At 53.3% G+C, this 18756-nt stretch overlaps 2 protein-coding genes across 4 annotated transcripts in view; both read left to right on the top strand.

Moving 5' to 3' along the window:
- The window catches only part of HAUS7 (HAUS augmin like complex subunit 7), a 36510-nt gene extending 23384 nt beyond the window's left edge, over positions 1-13126 (top strand). For 2 of the 3 annotated variants that reach the window (XM_070785197.1, XM_019956251.2), the window contains exons 3-10: positions 1554-1621; positions 3710-3774; positions 6340-6431; positions 6692-6850; positions 6954-7050; positions 7503-7721; positions 8683-8797; positions 12936-13126. In XM_070785197.1, the coding sequence (XP_070641298.1) occupies positions 1554-1621; positions 3710-3774; positions 6340-6431; positions 6692-6850; positions 6954-7050; positions 7503-7721; positions 8683-8797; positions 12936-13006 (886 nt within the window). In that variant the 3' untranslated portion in view covers positions 13007-13126. The remainder of the gene's footprint in view (positions 1-1553; positions 1622-3709; positions 3775-6339; positions 6432-6691; positions 6851-6953; positions 7051-7502; positions 7722-8682; positions 8798-12935) is intronic. The other variant, XM_019956252.2, reaches the window with a different exon arrangement.
- A 2068-nt stretch (positions 13127-15194) lies between these two features.
- On the top strand, positions 15195-18225 carry TREX2 (three prime repair exonuclease 2). Its single transcript, XM_019955429.2, has 2 exons — positions 15195-15240; positions 15406-18225. The coding sequence occupies exons 1-2, from the start codon at positions 15195-15197 to the stop codon at positions 15981-15983; spliced, it is 624 nt and encodes a 207-aa protein (XP_019810988.1). The 3' UTR covers positions 15984-18225.
- The last annotated feature ends 531 nt before the right edge of the window (positions 18226-18756 follow it).

The raw sequence follows: 18756 nt of genomic DNA, 5'->3' as shown, positions 1-18756 counted from the left end.
CCTGGCCAGGAGCTGGAGTGCCCTTCACATGGCCTGACTGCTGTGCCAGGCCTGGACCTCATGGCTGGGGTTGCCATGTTCAGACTGGGCCCCCTCACAGAGGAGGCCCAGTGGGAGACTTGGGCTGTGTGTCGCTTGTGACGCCTGCCGGTGTATTGCATGTGGTCTGTGTCTGGAAATGGTTCTGCCCATCAGTTTGGCATCTTCTTTTTAAAAATTAATTTACTTATTTTAATTGGAGGTTAAGTGCTTTACAATATTGGAGTGGTTTTTGCCATGCATTGACATGAATCAGCCGTGGTTGTACATCCTGAACCCCCATCCTGAACCCCCGCCACCTCCCTCCCCATCCCATCCCTCAGGGTCATTGCAGTACACCAGCTTTGAGTGCCCTGTCTCATGCATTGAACTTGGACTGGCGATCTATTTCACATATAGTAATAGACATGTTTCAGTGATATTCTCTCAAATTATCCCACCCTTCATCTTGGCATCTTAAGGCAAGATGCTTACCAGTGGCTACTCTCCTGTTTATCTGTGTGGTATTGTCAAGGCTGGGGCTCCACCAGGCCAAGGGGACAGGTGGAATGGCTGTCTCCCCACCTGGGAGGCTGGGACTGTGATCCCAGAGCCCCCCATGCTAGGAGCCCTCAAATGGCTCAGAGCTGTGACCTTGGATAGCATCATTGCCTGTTGACTTATATTAGTTTAAGAACAGAAAACGCCCCTCTGTTGAAAGAGATAGGCATGGGCCTTTACTCATGGATTAGTCTGTGACAAGAGGCTGTGGTCATTCATTTGTTAATGCTTACCAGCCGCCTTTTCAGTGCTGGCTGCTGTGTTTGTTAGGGCCTAGAAGTACACAGCAGAAAGTTGGCTCCTGGCCTCGGTGAGCCCAGAGTCTGGGAGGTGAGAGCCCAGCAGAAGGACTGCGTCTAGGACCTGCAGTGATGGAGGGATGCCAATGTGGCTGCAGGTGGGTCCAGCCTTCCCACGGCTTCCCTGGGGCGGCGAATGTTAGCCAGCTGTGGGCTTCGCCGGATCAGCTGGAGCCAACTCGGTGTGCTTGGCTTGGGTGGGAAGAAAGCCCTGCAGGTGGAGAAGGGCAGTCAGCCACATGCAAGGAGGGGCCCAGGCCCGGCCTGCAAGGATGCCAGACCAGGGAGGTCCTTTTCGCACATTCTCCAAACAGATCTGCACCGTGATTGCAAGCAAAGCCAGCCCCTGGGTTCCTCCTGGAAAGGTGTCAGAGCTCTGAGGAATTCAGTTTTCTTTCCTCTTGGGCAGTCCTTTCATGTTTTTATTGTGAGAATTTTAATGTTAGTACTCAAATTTACATTTCTGAGGTGAATTTTCAGAAATAGTTTGGTTTTGTGTTTCGCTGATAGATTTATGGAGTTGAAATCACATAAGATTATCCATTTTAAAGTGAGTTTTCCAGTGCTGTTTAGCACCTGGATATGAAGATTCCCTTTTTAGAGCATCTGTAAGGAGAGGTGTGAGGGCCCCCTGCAGCCCACTCAGGCCTGACTGCTTTTGCTCTTTGCCTGCAGGGTCTGTCCCTCCTGGCTCGACAGGTTCAGCTCGCTGAAGGGGGTGTCAGCTGAAGTGAAAATCCAAGGTGGGTCTCCTCTGTTATAGGAATTTCGTGTTGAATGGTGGATTCTGGCCATTCTGACCTGGTGCATGGCCTCCTTAGCAGATTGGTGGCTTGCAAGTGGACTGGTGTTTTCAGTGGATGTCCCCAGAGCCTGCTGGGATCTGCCCTCCCTTGTACCTGTGAAGGAGACCCCGCCAGCCCATCCACTAGGGTGCTTGGGGGCAGAGACAGCCATTTTTGCTGATGCCACCAGTGATCGGGCCACGTTGTGCTTGGGTGTGTGTGCGTGCCTATGACATGAGGCATTCCTGGGCAGGTCTCCGTTGGGGCTTATCTCGGAACTGCTTCTTTTCAATCCATTTTTGGCAGAAACTGTCCTTAAGCCAGCAATGAGCATTAGGTAAAGGGGAGCAAATTGCAGTTCTGAAGGCGCTGGCTAGCTCTTCACCCACACAGCAGTGTTTCTGAAGGTCCATCCTTCTGCGAGTCTGTGTTTGCCCCACCCCTGCCCCAGGGTGGGTGAGCTGGACACCAGATTCCTGATCCGTGCCCCTGCTAGCCCTGCCACATTAGTTATCTGGGGCCTGTCCCGAGGCTGACATGGGTTGTGTCTCGGAGCCTGTGGAGGCTGGGCCAGCCTGGTCGGCGGGTCACAAGTGAATCCTTGAACACGCACGCACAGGCACCTACCATGGTGTTACCATTCCTAGCCTCAGTTTCCTCTTCGGTAATGTGTGGGTCAGCAGCTCAGCTTGGCCCACCCTGTGGGGGGGCCCTGGGTGGCAGAGCAGGTGGTAGATATGAGTGCTTGAGTAAGAGTGTAATTGGGAGAAACTGTGACATGCGGAAGGGGGATTAGAAGTCACCCGTTCACATTTAAGGAGCACTCGCTCTGCACCCAGCACTGCTCTCGCGGAGCTTGCTTGCTAGCTAGGAGACAGGTGATAACACAGTAGGTGGTGACATTTCTCAGCGTGTCAGATGCTGAGAAGCACCATAAACAAAGGTAGGTGAAGGCACGGTGGTGCTTGGGTGGGCTGGGAGAAGGGTGGCACTGTTGACATAAGATGGCTGGGGAAGGCCTCTCTTTTAAATAACAAGAGTCGCGTGGGAATGAAGGAAGTGAGGCAGGCAGATCTCAGGAAGAATAGTGTTTGGGGCGAGAGAAAAACAAGCACCCAGGCAGGAGGTAGGAACAGCCAGGAAGCCAGGGTGGCTGTGGTAGAGGGCAGAGCAAAGGGCCAGGGCTGGGGTGAGATCTGAGGGGCGACAGGGCCAGACCAGGCCAGGCCTGGTGGACTGCAGAAGGACGCAAGCCTGTATTCCAAGGAGGGCCGTATAATCCTGAATGTGGGCTTAACAGGGTCCCTGGCCTGCTGTGCTGAGATGGGTGTGGGGTGCTGGAGGAGGGGAATGCTGCCCAGATCCTGAATTTCTAGTGAAGGGACCATTTGCTGGACTTGATGAGACTCAGATGTAGGCATTTGCAGGGATTTGGGGTCAGGGGCTGCAGCACTGGGTGGGATGTAGGGCTTGTACTGGCCCCTGGCTTTGTGGCTCCAAGTCATAGCCTACCAGCTGGTTCCTCAGAAAATGCCCAGGGTTCCCTGGAAGACGTGGCCAAGGAGTCCTTGCACTACACAGGGCCTCAGTTTCCTAATCTGTGAAATGGAAGAGTAGCCACCTGCTAGGGTTGCCTGCAAGAGGAAGGGGTGTGATGGTGTGAAGGGCCTGTATGAAACTGGCAAATGTGAGATGGTTCCTTGTGCTGTGGCTTGCCAAGGTGTCTGAAAGGGTGGCATGTGGCATCTTTGGAAGATGCCCTGGCCTCTGTGGGCTCCTCAGGCAGCTGGCGGGCTTCTGCTGGAAGCCAGCGTTCCCTGTATGGAAGAGCATTGAATGCAACCTCTCATCTCAGGGAGGAATCTAGCCCCCAGAGAAGGGCAGTGACCAGGTGTAGGTCACACAGCAGGAGGCTATGCTGGCAACCTAGGGTGTCCGCCACCTGCCTCCTTGTTGACGTCCTTTAGCAGGGAGGCACTTGGCCAGGGTGCCTGGCCTCCCCCTGTTTGGGTGGCTGTCTGTGGTAACTGGACCCTTGTGTTCCAGCAGAGATGGTGAAACTGGGCCATGAACTGATGTTGTGTGGGCTGGATGACCAGGAGCTCCTGAAGGTAAGAGAGAGCCCCCTGTCCCTCTGGGCAGGGGGCCTCCATGATGCTGGGGTGATTGTGGGAAGGCTCCTTCCCTAGGAGCAAGCATCCTTAGCCCCTGGGGCAGGAACCCATAGGATTCCTTTGGGTGGACCCCTGCCATTCCTAGGACAAGGTGAGGGGCTGGTTGAGGAGGTCGAGGAGGCTTTCTGGCTTACGTGCCAGTAACTGTCATGCCCTTCCTCCCCCAGACAGCAGGTCCTTGTCATATGTCATCTCCCTGGGAAGGTGACAAACAGCTCTCTCAAGGTTACTCTGTAACACAGCCTGACCTCTTGAACCTAACATTCTGGCTTCTGAGCCCATGTACTTTCCTCCACGTGTTGCCTACCATGGGTTTCCATACAAAGGCAGCTATCCTTAAACCTACTCTGAAACCCTGCCACCTCCTCTTAAAATTTAAGAAGCATATTTGAAATAATTATTTCCATGTTTTGGCTCTTAAAAATAATGATGCTCCGGCTGTGCCTTATACATTTTTGACAGAAGACATGTTTCCAGTTCTCTTCAGTATATATAATAGCTAGGAGTGGAATTACCTAACTTTCAGAATTCTTTGAATATGTTAAACTTTTCGAGGAACCCCAAAGTGTTTTCCAAAGTGGTTGTACCATTTCGCATTCTCACCAGCATTGTGTGAGGGTTCCAGTTTCTCACATCATCACCAACACTTGTTATTTTTCATCTTTTTATACGAGTCATCCTGGTGGGTGTGAAGGGCTATCTCATTGTGGTTTTGATTTGCATTTCTCTGATGACTAATGGTATTGAACATCTTTTCACGTGCCTATTAGTCATTTGTGTATCTTCTTTGGAGTAATGTCTCTATTCAGTTCTTTTGCCCACTTTTTAATTGGGTTGTCTTTTTATTTTTGAGATGTAAGAATTCTTTATATATTCTGGATACAAGTCACATCAGATATTTGATTTATAAATATGTTCTCCCATTCTGTGGATTGTCTTTTCACTTTCTAGATGTGTCCTTTGGAGTTCAAAAGTTTTGAGTTTTGTTGAGAAAGAGTTTTGTATTTTTAGCTCTTATATTTAGATCTTTGACCCATTTTGAGTTAGTTTTATGTATGGGTGTAAGGTGTGTATCCAACTTCATTCTTTTGTATGTGGCTGTCTGGTTTTTCCAGTTAATCAACCATTTAGTGAAAAGACCATTCTTTCCTCATTAGACTGTTTGGGCATCTTTGTTAAAAATTGATGAATGTAAAAGTGAGGGTTTATTTGTGGATTCTCCATTCTATTCCATTGATCTGTATGCCTGTCCTTATGCCAGTAGCAGAATGCCTTGATGACTGTAGCTTTGCAGTAAATTGTGAACATGACAGTCCTCCAACTTGACTTTTAGGGGTACCTTGAATTTCCATATGAATTTTAGAATCAGTTTGTCAATTTGTGCAAAACTGAGCTTTTACTGGAGATTGTGTTGAATCTGTAGATCACTTTGGCGAGTATTACCATCACCCCTAATAAGTCTTTCTATCCTTGAACGTGGGCTGTTGTTCCATGTAGTTTGGTTTTCTTCAGTTTCTCTTGGAGACGTTTTGTAGCTTTCAGTGTATAGGTTGTGAGGGGCGGCTTACCCTTTCCTAGGCTGGTGGGGCTCTTGTAGCCCGTGTGTTGCAGAGGGGCTGGCGTGCAGCCCAGGCCACCGGTCAAGGCTTTGTGAAATCCTGAGTGACACTTGGTCTCATGTTTCTGCCCAGGCTTTCCTCCGTCTAGACCGTGTCCCACTCCTCATCTCCTTCCCTCAGGGTGCCCTTTGGGTGTATCATTCTGGCTCGGTGTTGTTTGGGGCCAGTTGGGACAAGGAGGCAACACGAGGTAGTGATGCCCCCAGTGGCAGGCCAGGGGGCATGGAGGCGGAGATGCCAGGATCTTGCAGAGGCACCGGCCCTGTCCCTGTGGCTACGAAGGTGGGAGCCAGGCTCGCAGGGAGTGCTAGGCATCTGCAACCATGATGGCTTGTGGACGGGAACTGAGCTACAAACAAGACAGCAGAATGTGACCCTGTCCCCCAGTCTACTGCCTCCCCGGGGCTGCCTGGGCCCCCTCGGCCCTCCCCTTCTCAGCCCACCCTAAAAGCGGCTGCTCACAGAGCTCTCAGAGCAGGCTGTGTTTACAGCCCGTATTCACACAGGCTCTCCAAGATTGAATTTGCATCATGGGGCTTGGTCTCGGGCCTCTTCCCCTTTCTGGAAGGAGTTGAGCTCTAAATCGGACTGCTCCTGGCTGAGTGTCCCAGCCACTTTTGGGGTGGGGGACTGACTCAACTGCTGCTCAGGGACTCTGGCTGTAAGGCTTGGCTATGTGTGGCCTATGGGGGAACGAGTCCCCGTTGGCCACGAATTAGCAGATGTGACGTGGCCACATCCACCACCTGTCTTGTTGTGCCAGGGGCCCTGAGCCTGTCCACAAGCCTGCCAGGTGGAAGCCTGGAGGGCTGCTGGCCTGTTGGGGCAGCAGGGGGCCCCTGGCACATCGGGCTACTGAGTACATGTGCCCTTCCCTGCCCAGGGCCGGGCCTGTGCCCAGAAGCAGCTGCACTTCATGGACCAGCTGCTGGACGTGGTCCACAGCCTGAGTGTCGGCGACTCCAGCTGCCCCAGGTAAAGGTTGGCACAGGCCCTGCCCGAATCGGCCACTGGGCGCCCTTGCTCCTCCAAGCCCCCTGGGCAGTCTTCCCAACAGGAACCCCCCCATGCTCCATCCCAGGGGAACGCAGGCTCACCCCACCGAGGATGGATACCTGAGTTGTCCCTGCAGGTGGGTGGGCTCTCAGACTGGAGGAGATGCCTTTTCCTGGCCCCTTCGCTAGTCTCGGCTGGTCTCTGGCATTGACAGTGTGGCCCTGGGGCTGCCTTTACAGTGCAGAGGAGTGCTTCGAGGACACCAGGGAGAAGACCGAGGGGCTGCTGGGGGAGCTCTTCTCCAGCCCTTGCCTGCAGACGCTCCTGAGACCCAAGTGTGAATCATGGCCTGTGGACATGCAGCCTCTTCTTGACAAGCAGAGTGACGACAGGCAGGGGTAGGTTGCCTGTTGGCTGGGACGGAGCCTCCTGTGTGTGGTCCACAGGTGCCCCGATGCCCGTGATGGCACCAGGCAGAAGTGACCCCTTGTCTCCCTGCAGGGCCAGCCCCTTGGTCAAGTTGGAGGAGGAGAAGGTGGCAAAACTGGCCCGGCAGCTGCAGGAGAGCGCCTCAAAGCTTCAGGCACTCCAGGTGGAGGTGAGGTGCTGGCTGCAGGGGTGCTGCATGGGGCCCCCACCCGATGTCCTGAAGCCTCAGACAGCCCTGTCTCTCGGACGAGCGTGTCGGGAGGCCTGAGTGAGGTGGCGCACATGCCAAACAGCCCAGCTTCTAGAATGTGATGGCTGGAGAGGGGAGGCTTTTCCAGGAGTGGAAAAGACCAGCTTTGGGGGGGAGCCCTGTGCCAGTCCTGGCACCCTGGGCTTTTCTTGGACTTTCTCCCGCTACCCTCCCTGCAGCCCCAGACCTTTCCTCATTGCCGCTAAGGTCCTCAGGAGGACGTTGAGGTCCCTGCAGGCCTCCGGTCTTCCGTTCATCTCCCGCTTTCTGGAAGCATGGAGTGGCCAGCAGACCCCCACTTCTCCAAAGGGTTTAGGGCTCTGCCTGGTGCCCCATGGCAGGTGGGACAGCCTCCACCCCTGACTTTGCAGTGCTTTGCACAGCAAGGAGCCACTGTGGGCAGCGCCCACGCCAGCACCCTGGACCAGAAGCTGCGCCTGGTCATCTCTGACTTCCATCAGCTCGTCATGGCTTTCCTGCAAGTCTACGACGGTGAGCTGGGCGAGTACTGCCAGCGCCCAGGCCCCTACCTCCACCCATGCGGCCCCATCATCCAGGCCGTGTACCAGACCCTGACGTCGTGCAGCCAAGTAAGCGTTGCCCTTTCCCCAGCCCCTCCCAGGGGCCACTGTACCCCCAGTGAGGCACCCGAGGGCGGGGACTGGCTGAGCTCTGGGCTCCAGGCCTCAGGCTGAAACTTAAAGGCAGATTGGGGCTATAGAGGGGAGGAGGGGTGCTGGGAATGTCCCACTTGGGTCCCCCTGCCCTTCAGGAGGGTGCCCACCAAGCTATAACCGCAGGCGCAGAAGAAGTGTGTGTGCTGTCTGTGCTGGGGACTCATCCCAGCCTACAGCTTCTGTCCTGGTGTTGGCCTCAGCCTGTCTGCACAAAAGGCTCAAGCGTTTCACAGTGTGTTTGTCCTCGCATGGCCCAGAGCAGTGCCAGACAGACAGATGGATGCTTGCCCGTCTGGGCCCTCGACCCATTTCGGACACACACAAAAAGGCAGCCTCACACAGCTGAGCTGATGGCCTCAGCATTGACTCCGATCCTCGGAGCCCAGACTGCTAGCTTTGGTTATGATTATGTGCACACTTGCCACACATGACACTCTACCATTGACTCAGGGCTCCCATGGCGCTGGCCTTGGTGTTCTCACAAGAAAGCTCCCAGACTTCTGAACCTCTGACAAGCTTGTCCTTTGCTATTCTACTAGCAGGCTGAGTTAGGGCACAGTCCTCGCCCATCAGAAAGGCCCTTTGACCTTGGGACATTGACTTTTACACTGTCCATCTGTGCAAAATGGACAGTGCAATGCCCTCTACCCCGGCTTTGTGTGGCCCCAGTGTGGGGTGGGATCCGAGATAGTGTGGCGTCCCCGCAGGGCCAGGAGGAAGGGAGTTACGCTGGGGAGCTCTGGTGGGTGACTGTCCTTGCAGCTGGAGGCAGGTGTTCAGTGTCCACCAGGGCGGGGAGCAGGAGACGCCTCCTGTGGGTCAGACCGCTGGCATTCAAGTCTACACGTCCCCACCCTCTGTTCCTCCGTTGAAGCTGTTGAAGGCGGCCGTGGAAGTCACTAGCACCTCAGTGAAAGCCGTGCACATGGCGAACCAGCAGCATGACGAGCAGATATGCTGGGGCAACAACAGCTCTGTCATGAGTCTAGGTATGTGGTCACCCCTTGCTGTGTCCGTGGCCACCCGATTGGTGGTCAGGGCCATCTTAGGGCACCTCAGCCTGCATTTGGGGACTGGTCCATTCCTGTTCTCTTCTTTTTATGATGCTTAAGGTTTTCCTTCCCTTAAAAAATGCTTTTGACAGATCTGAAAAGAAAACCATGAATGGTAGAAAATGGGGATTCTCTAAAGCTGTGCAGAGGGAAATTTAAAGCACTGCATAGCGCAGTGGCCCAGAGGCGGTCAGTGTTCATGTTTTGGTCTGTTTCCCTCTATTCTGTTTCCTTTCATCATTTTTTAAAATTAATTAATTAATTTTAATTGGAGGCTAATTACTTTACAGTATTGTGGTGGTTTTTGCCGTACATTGACATGAATCAGCCATGGGTGTACAGCTGTCATCGTTTTTTCTTTCTTTGTATAAGTTGAATCTACTCACATCATGCTACAGTATTATATTCTTTCCCTTGGACCTCATTTTAAGCATTGACCCAGGTTTTCAAAGTCTTATTTCCAATCGTCAGACACTTCCTTTCAGACATTAGCTAAAATTTGCTTAACGTTTTCTATTACTGAGCCTGTAGGTCACTTTCGATTATTTATTGTTATACTGTTTCAGAATTTACAATACTGACAAATGGGAATAATTCAAGGTTTTATTCTTGGATAATGCTTGGGTAGATACTGATTATATGTATATTGTGGGACAGTATTTGTTGTTTCAAAACTTGGTTACAGTGACATGAGGAAATGCATACTGTATAATGTTAAAAGGAAAATGCAGGTTGAAAATGAAATACACAGTATGATCTTACTTTTCTAAAGGGAAAAAATGCAGAGGAATCCATTGTGGGAGTTGAGCTACCACATGGATGTTAATTTTCTCTGTGTGAGTCAGAGGTGGATTTAGATCGTTTGTTATTCAGTCGCTAAGCTGTGTCAACCCCATGGACTGCAGCATGCTAGGCTTCTGTATCTTTCACCATCTCCCAGAGCTTGCTCAAACTCTTACCCATTGAGTCGATGATGCCATCCAAGCATCTGATCGTCTGTAACCCCCTTCTCCTCCTGTCTTCAATCTTTCCTAGCATCAGGGTTTTTTCTAATGAGTTGGCTCTTTGCATCAGGTAGCAAAAGTATGGGAGCTTCAGCGTCAGTCCTTCCAATGAGTATTTCCTTTAGGATGGACTGGTTGGATCCCCTTGCAGTCCAAGGGATTCTCAAGAGTCTTCTCCAACATCATGGTTCAAAAGCAGCAATTCTTCAGCACTCAGCTTTCTCTATAGTCCAACTCTCACATCCATACATGACTACTGGAAAAACCATAGCCTTGACTAGACGGACCTTTGTCGGCAAAGTAATGTCTCTGCTTTTTAATATGCTGTCTAGGTTGGTCATAGGTTTTCTTCCAAGGAGCAAGCATTTTTAATTTCTTGGCTGCAGTCACCATCTGCAGTGATTTTGGAGACCAAGTATAAACTTGTCAAGAAAGTAAATTCTATCACAGTTTCCATTGTTTCCCCATCTATTTGCCATGAAGTGATGGGACCAGATGCCATGATCTTAGTTTTTTGAATGTTGAGCTCTAAGACAACTTTTTCACTCTCCTCTTTCACTTTCATCAAGAGGCTCTTTAGTTCTTCTTCACTTTCTGCCATAAGGGTGGTGTCATCTGCATATCTGAGGTTATTGATATTTCTCCCAACAGTCTTGATTCTAGCGTGTGCTTCATCCAGCCCTGCATTTCGCATGATGTACTCTGCCTATAAGTTAAATAAGTGGGGTGACAATATGCAATCTTGATGTACTCCTTTCCCAATTTGGAACCAGTCTGTTGTCCCATGTCCGGTTCTAACTGTTGCTTCTTCACCTGCGTGCAGATTTCTCAGGAGGCAGGTATGGTGGTCTAGTATTCTCGTCTCTTGAAGAATTTTACAGTTTGTTGTGATCGTTTAGTTCATTTCCTGTTTCTTTATCCTGTTCTGCAGCCTTCACATATTCTACAGTGAACATGTATCACTCAGGGAATTTCCCTCTGATTGTCAACCTTTAAGAAAGGTCGCAGTGAACTTGTTTCAACAGTTGAGGTTCTATGTGGAGGTGAGGTTCTGCCGTCGTGGCAATGAGGCCAGTTCCTCCCATTTGTGGGGCTAGCTTTGCTGTTTCCCACCTTCCTGCTATTGGGTAAGGTCAAAATTGTGTCTGCATTTAATTTTAAACTTTGTTTCTGAGTAAGTTTATTCTTCTTATGCAAAATATACTCACTCAGAGAAGGTTTTTCATTGTTGTTGTGTTTTGTTATAAGAAAAAAGCAGCCTTTAGGGAGGAGTCTTAACTCAGGGTTAGACAAGTGAAAAGTTGCCTCTGTCCCCTGGGCTGTGGCAAACCCCCTTCAGTCCATTGCCACTGACTTTAAAGCAGATAGTTGTGTGACCACAGACCAGGCTAAGAGATGGAACATGCCTCGCACACTAGCGACTCCATCAGCCACTTCCTGCCTGCAGCTGAGCACTGGCCCGGCTTGGTGAGGATTCTGTCCTAGTGCCTGCACCTCCCAAGTGAGGGTCTGTGATCGCTCACATTCATTGACATATAATGGAGGCCCTGGCGTAGTCTCTTCCATCTTCCATTCTCAGATCTGTCTTGCCCTTTGGCTCTTTTGACAGTCTTGGTGTGGGGTCACTTTTGAGTTTCTCCCATTTGGAGTTGTGTGAGCTACTTGGGTGTATAGCTTTATGGTTTTCCTCCACACTCAGCCACATGGCTGACGTTTCCTTCCTCTGCACCTCTGTTGGTTCTGCCTTAAGGTCAAGTAGTCATGGGCTCAGGGCCTTTGCAGGTCTCTTCCAGATGCCCGCACAGCCCCAGGCACGTGTGTGGACTTCCATATTCCCAGGACTCTTGCAGCTCTTCAGAGCCCTCGTGGGCCTCTCCTGCCCTATTGTCTCCTTCTGCACTTGCTGCTTTGTCCGTGTTTGCCCCAACCCTTTTCCACCGCCAGAGGCAGTGGTCATTCAGAGAAGAGAACTTTCCAACCAACTTGAATGAACATACTCAGCATCTTGTTCACACATACTGAGGAAACTGGGAAGAACCAGCAAGGAGAAAATGCAAGCAGACACTCTTAGGCGTTAAATATGGTTGTCAAAGTGTTCAGAACAATCCATGGAGAGAGTTAGGCAGATCTTGAGTAGAAAACATCTTGAGACTCAGGAGACAAGGGGCAGATAAACAAGGGCAAAGAAAAACAGCACAGAGATGGGCTGAGATCTCTGACACTGAGAAAGGAAGGCAGGAGGAGGGAGGCAGTTGCAGAGTTGAGGGCTGAGTCCAGACCAGAGGGAGCCCCAGGACGCACTCCAGACCTAGCCTCCCATAATCCACAGTAGCAGGGATGCAGCGTCAGGGGCCCAGGCTTCCAGAGACAGCACAGCTTGGCCAAACCCTGAGTCAAGAGAAGGCCATGTAGCACTGAGGGCCTGGGACAGAGGGGCGACATGTGAGCTGAGGATATGCCCAGATCTCTGGGAGCCCAGGAGCAGGGCTGGAGCATCTGGAAATTGGGAGAATCTGAGGACTTAGTAAAGGGAAACGACACCCCTGAATCCTATCTATATGTAAGAGAAATGTGAGCGCCCTCGGAGGGAGCAGCGATGGTGAGTGGGAAGGCTCGTTGGGGCCAGGCCTGTTTCCTCTCTGTGAGACGCCCACCCAGCCATCACCCCCAGGCTCACCCCATGATGCCCAAGCTTCGCACTCACCCTTGGGATGGGCAGGACCGAACACCACTTGCCAACCTTGTGGGAGGGCAGAGGACGGGCTGGGGAGGCGAGCTCCTGGAGGATGGACTCGGACAAGCTAAAGGAAGGGCTGATCAAAATCCATACAGCATCCAAATCATGAACCTCCCTGACTCCTGGGCTCTGCAGAGAGGGGTGGGGAGGGACCCAGCCAAGCCAGTGAATCCCAGCCTGGGGACTCTGCCTGGGGCCCCCAGGGGCTTCCATCGGAGTTCACCAGGCCCTGGCCCCCTCAAGGGCTCCTGGCTCAGCCCATTGCTGGGTGCCCTGGGCCCGAGGACAGCTGGACTGACTGACCTTGCTATTTGCCATTCTCTTTCATTGGCAGCCACCAAAATGGAAGAGCTAACCCAGCAATATAAGACCTTCAGCAACTGTCTGCACAAAGGCCCACAGTAGCCTGTGAGCAGTGAGCTCCGCCCTGAAGAGCCAGGCAGCAGCAGTCAGTTCCCTTGCCGTGTAGACATGGCCTCTAGCTGCTCAGCACCTTCAGCTCTTTGGCAAGGGGTCTGGGGGTGGGGGGTGTGAGGGGAGGGTAACATGGGGATGGTGGGGGGTGGAGGTGGGGTGGGGTGGGGTGGGTTTGGGTGGTGTGAGCTGGGGAGAAAAGAAAGCCAAGGTTTTAAGAAGTTGCCTCCAGCCTACTTTTTTGCTTCTGTGGCTCTGCCTGACTGCCTCCCTGCCCATCCTGCCCGCCCCACATTCCAGCGCCCATTAAGCTTGGCTGTGTCTTGTCACGACTCCTGGCTGAATGCGACCACGGCCTCCCCCAGGCCCTGATCTGCTGCTTCCTCCCCCCGACCCTGGGCTGGCCTTGGGGGTGCTGGCACTCACTGCATCTGGTGTGTGGCCGGTGGGGGCGTGTGCTTCCTTCTGCCTCCCCAAGCCACCCAGAACCGACCTGGGGAATTCTTGCTGGTGGCCTGACTGGTTGGCCAGAAAGCAGCTCTCGGGGCTTTCCAGGGCCACCCAGTATCTGCCTGAGCTGTGTCACAGCCATCTCCCTCCTTGCAAGCCCAGGGACAGGCACACCCGGTGGAGTCCCCTGCCCCCCCCTCAGCTCAGCATCAGGCTGAAGGGCACTGGAGGAGGCCCCCCCTGCCCCCTCCCCCCCCGTCTAAGCATTTGGTTGCCAGTCTCACTTGCACCTTCATTTCCCTGATTCCCCTGTGGCTGTTCCAGACCAGGAGGCTCCAGGGAGCTCGTCCCCTGCCATCGGTGGAAGTGGGAGCACAGGTAGACCCCTGGGCACTGTGGTCCAGGTTCCCTGAAAGCTTTACAGCCCAGGAGACTGGAGGGCCCGCTGTGGGCAGGCTTCCCCCGGCATCTCGGCTGCCTCCCTGTGCCCCAGTGGGAGACCGGGCTTATGAGCACCTGCTGCCGGAGGCTGGCATGGCTTGCCCGGGGATGAGGTCCTAGGGATGGTGCCATCTGCTCTCCTGGGGCAGGGAGGGCCTTTTCTCTTACCTCCTACACTGACTGTGCCCTTCACCCTGGCCCAAGCCACTTGGGCTGGGCAGGACCTGGAGCCTCTGGCTCTCATGGCACTCGGTGGAGGGCTGTTCCCACCTACCACACCTCCCTTGCTTCTTCCCTGGCAGCCTCTGTTTCAGGCCCCTGAGATACTCTAGAGGAAGAGGAGCCCCCCAAAGTTGGGGGGCCGCTGCCCTGATGCACCCCAGCTGCTGTCAGTGGGGCCACACTGTGGCCTGTCCTCCTAGCTCACTTTGGTTGACCCTGGTGACGGAGCTGTGCCCTGGAGATGCCCCTTTGGGAGGGCGCCAGCCTGGGGCTGGGTGTTGAACCCAAGGCAGCAGGCCCGGCTGCTGCTGCCAGACCTAATCAGTCGTGGAGGCAGGGCAGAGGGCTTGGGTTTCCTCTTAATGCCTGTGAGACACCTGTGACGACACGTTTTTCCAGCCCAGGCTGTGCTCTGCCTGTGGGGAGCCCGCCTGCGGCCCAGGAGCCAGCTTTTCAGCCTGTAAAAACATGGGGTGTGTGTCCCAGCAGCTGTGAGCAAGCGAGGGGGTGGCAAGCTGGCTGCACAGGTCCTGTGGCCTCGGATCTTCTCCCTACCCAATGGTTGGCTGGGGGCAGGCCACAGCCACAGATTAAAGGCTGCCCAGAGCAGCCTGTGTGAGACAGGTGTCTAGTAGCCCAAGAACCCAGCCAGCAGATGCTGCAGGTAAGCCAGTGTGGCCAGCTGCCAGGGCCCAGAGGCAGAACAGGGGCCGGATCGGGTCAGATCCAAATTGGATCCACCTGTGTGCCAGGAGGAGGCCAAGCCAGGGAGACTGGGAATTCCCAGGAGAGTTGTCTTGGGTGCTTGCTTGTCTGCTTCCCAGCAGCTGATCCCAGGGGCATGTTTGTCGGGTGCTGGGCCTGAGGCTGCTGGCCACAGTGTGCTGGTGATGGTGCCATCCTGGGCTGCAGTCCCTGGTGACATGGGCCTGGTACACTGCCTGTCTATGTCCTTGGGGTCCAGAAGGCAGAGGCCCCAGGCCAGGGTCTGGGCATATCAGGCCTGCCTTTTGCTGTTTACTAGATGGTAGCAGTGGGGATGGTCAGGGAGGGACTGAGGGACACCATGAAGGCAGGTGACAAGACCCTAGGAGGCCTCATCCTGGACAGAAGTAACAGATCCCTGTTGCTGGATCCCAGTTCAGAAGGCCCCATAGCAGTCTTTCTGGATCTGGGTCTTAGAAATGGCTCCTAGAGCCGAAAGGCCCATGAGGTAGCCAGAAGGGAAGCCAGAAGGGTCAGGACCTTGGCCACGGGCAAAGCTGTGGCCAGCTGAGGCCAGGCATCCCCATCTCTTTGGCCCCTGTGTCTTCTGCCTCTTATTTTGGCAGCTATAGGCTTCCCTGTCTCTGTGAAAACCATCACCGTGTCCAAGCGACCACGGGCCGAGACGTTTGTCTTTCTGGACCTGGAAGCCATTGGGCTCCCCAGCGTGGACCCTGAGAACGCCGAGCTCTCCCTGTTCGCAGTCCACCAGTCCTCCCTGGAGGACCTCAAGTGCGATGAGTCTGGGGCCCCCCTGCCACCCTGGGTCATGGACAAGCTCACACTGTGCATGAGCCCAGAGCGCCCCTTCACTGCCAAGGCCAGTGAGATTACCGGCCTGAGCCGCGAGGGCCTGGGCAGGTGCGGGAAGGCTGGCTTTGATGGCACTGTGGTACAGATGCTGCAGGCCTTCCTGAGCCGCCAGGAGGGCCCTGTGTGCCTGGTGGCCCACAATGGCTTCGATTACGACTTCCCCCTGCTCTGCACAGAGCTGCGGCACCTGGGGGCCCACCTGCCCCAGGACACTGTCTGCCTGGACACGCTTGCGGCACTGCAGGGCCTGGACAGTGCCCACAGCACCAAAGGATGAGGTAGGGTAGGGGCGGGACATCCAGGAGACAGAGCAGGTGAGAAGGGGCGGGAAGGTGGGGCGACCATGCCCAGGAGTGACTCCCGTGAGCCACACTTCGAGCCTTGAGCCAGCTGGGCCATCCCGAAACATGAAAATAGGTCACAGTGGCTGGGGCCACGGCGGTGGGCAGGGTGGCAGACGGAAGAGGCCAGGACCCAGGCAGTGGCTGCCTCAGGCCAGCCTCATTCCCCAGCTAGGGTCCGGACGGACCCTGACAACACCGGGGAGCCACACAGTGCTGTAAGCAGGGGAGAGGAAAAGTCGACTTCTGTTTTTACAACATCTCTCAGGCTGCACTGTGGGAAAGACCTGAGGGGAACAGTCTGGGAGGGTGGTCCACGCCCTGCCACCTGCCCCGGGGAGAACACCCACCTGGGAGAGGCCCAGAGCGGGGCCCTGGTCCAGGAGCTGGTGACAGGCAGAGCTGAGAGTCGGGGGTGCCCAGGGCCCCCCAGATCCCTGATGTCTGGGCACAGCTGGGTCCCTTTATCTCATTAGCCAGGCTCTGGGCCACCAACTCACCAACTCATTGAGTGGGTGAGGCCAACAGGGCCCCCTCCAGGCCACAGTGGGTGGATCAATGGCCTTTTGTGAGCCTGAGTGCTTCTCCCTACCCAGTGCCAGCTTGCTGGGCCTTACAGTAGCTGGGGCACAGGCGCCCTCCCTGAGCCCATGCTCAAACTGGCCAGGTGATGTGTACCTGCTGCATGGAGCAGACAGGCTGGGGCGTGTGTCTGCAAGCTGTGATGTGCTGATCCACGGTGACAAGTAAATGTAAGCCTATGTGTGTGTGTGTGCACCTCTGTGTTGGGGGAGTGTATATATTTCTTTATGTCTGTCTGTATATGTACACAGACACACACAGACATGTAAGTTTATTATACATTTTACTGTTATAAAAGATGTAAACAATGTACAAATAAATCTACAATATATATACAATAAAACACATGATACACTATTTCTCAATTCCATATGATCCATTGATTCTCACCAAAACCTCTTCAGTTGACTTGCCAAACTTTTGGATTGGTACCTGACCCACGGTTGCAACTGAGGGCTGACTGTGGTTCCCACATAAACGTTGGTTGATATTTCCACTGATCTTACCAAGACAAAAGTGAAACAGCAAAGGTGTGTGTTGGAACCTCATATGTTCATTGGTGACATGAACAAAATCTCTGCTGAATTGGATAGTAGTTTTTGATACTGGAAGTTATTTCTTTTTCTTTTTGTTATTCAAAATGTAATTACTACAGACTCAAGTCTATGCATGGAGAAGGCACTGGCGACCCACTCCAGTACTCTTGCCTGGAAAATCCCATGGATGGAGGAGCCTGGTTAGGCTGCAGTCCATGGGGTTGCTAGAGTCGGACACGACTGAGCGACTTCACTTTTACTTTTCACTTTCATGCATTGGAGAAGGAAATGGCAACCCACTCCAGTGTTCTTGCCTGGAGAATCCCAGGGATGGGGGAGCCTGGTGGGCTGCCGTCTATGGGGTCTCACAGAGTCAGACACGACTGACGTGACCTAGCAGCAGCAAGTCTACACAATCAACTGAATAATAATCAGTCTAGCCCCAGCTTGCAGGCAGTGCTGATTCCTGTGGGGTAAATACTCCCACCAGGCCAAACTGTTGTAAAAACATGGCTACCCACATAATGTCATTGAATGTGTGGTTCAGAAGAGATCCTGGGTGGTGCACTGTGCCAAAGTACTGGGGTGAAATAAGACATGATGCGTTTTGAGTATCTCCTTTGTTTCTTTAATACAATTTAAGTGGAAGTTTATACAGTTGAATTTTTTAAATAATGGCATTTGACAATCAACTCTCAAAATTCCTGAACTTTAAAAAATGTGTTTATGTCTTTATTTGGCTGTGCCGGGTCTTTGTTGCGGCATGTGGGATTTGTAGTTGTGGCATGTGGGATCTAGTTTCCTAGCCAGGGATTGAACCTGGGCCTCCTGCATTGGGAGCGAGGAGTCCTTAGCCCCTGGACCACCATGGAAGTACCCTGAACTTTTAACATCCACTAGAATGGCTACAACACAAAAGACCGACGATCCTGAGTGTTGACAAAGACGGGGAAGAACTGGGAGGCTCAGGCACCACTGGTCGGGGTGGGAGATGGGACAGAAACTTTGGAAAGCAGTTTGGCCTCATGTTAAGATATTAAACACTCACCTACCATAATGACCTGATGATTCCACTCCTGAGTATCTATTTACCCAAGAGAAATGAATGCGTGTGCACACACAAAGACTCGCACACCTCTGCTCGTGGCAGCTCTAGTCATTACTGCCCCAGGTTCCTGGGCTGGTGAGTGGTTGCAGACTGTGTGCATCCACAGGGCTGAACTCGGGACTCACAGCAACCATGCTAAGCAGCAGGGCCAGACCTGAAGAACCGACTCCGCTGCCCCAACTCACCCTAGCCGGCCACCTGCCCCTCGTCAAAAAGTGTTGGTTGCTCCCAAGCCACGTCCATGTCTGCCAGTGCTGATGCAGCTGTGATCAGGAGCATACCTGGTTGAAAACAGAACTATCCATGCAGCGGGACGAGGAGATGAGGACAGAAGACTGGAGCAGTGGGCTGGAGATGTCTTTCCGTGGAGAGTCCACAGGCTATGGGGCACCATGTGCATAGGACTTCAGCTTATATCTTTACGAATCCCATCTGTCTATCTTCTTTTGGCTCAGTTTTTGTTCTCCCCTCCCCTCCTAGTTT

The sequence above is a fragment of the Bos indicus genome, chromosome X (genome assembly GCF_029378745.1).
Source record: "Bos indicus isolate NIAB-ARS_2022 breed Sahiwal x Tharparkar chromosome X, NIAB-ARS_B.indTharparkar_mat_pri_1.0, whole genome shotgun sequence".
Lineage (NCBI taxonomy): Eukaryota > Metazoa > Chordata > Mammalia > Artiodactyla > Bovidae > Bos > Bos indicus.
The sequence above is the reverse complement of the archived record's forward strand: the minus strand, read 5'-3'. Positions and strand labels throughout refer to the sequence as shown.

Excerpts from the sequence above, each read along its gene's own strand:
- TREX2 (XM_019955429.2), top strand. The coding sequence starts at position 15,195 with ATGAAGGCAGGTGACAAGACCCTAGGAGGCCTCATCCTGGACAGAA. Across the intron at positions 15,241-15,405 it reads AGGCCTCATCCTGGACAGAA|GCCAGGCATCCCCATCTCTT; the intron begins GTAACAGATCCC and ends TGGCCAGCTGAG.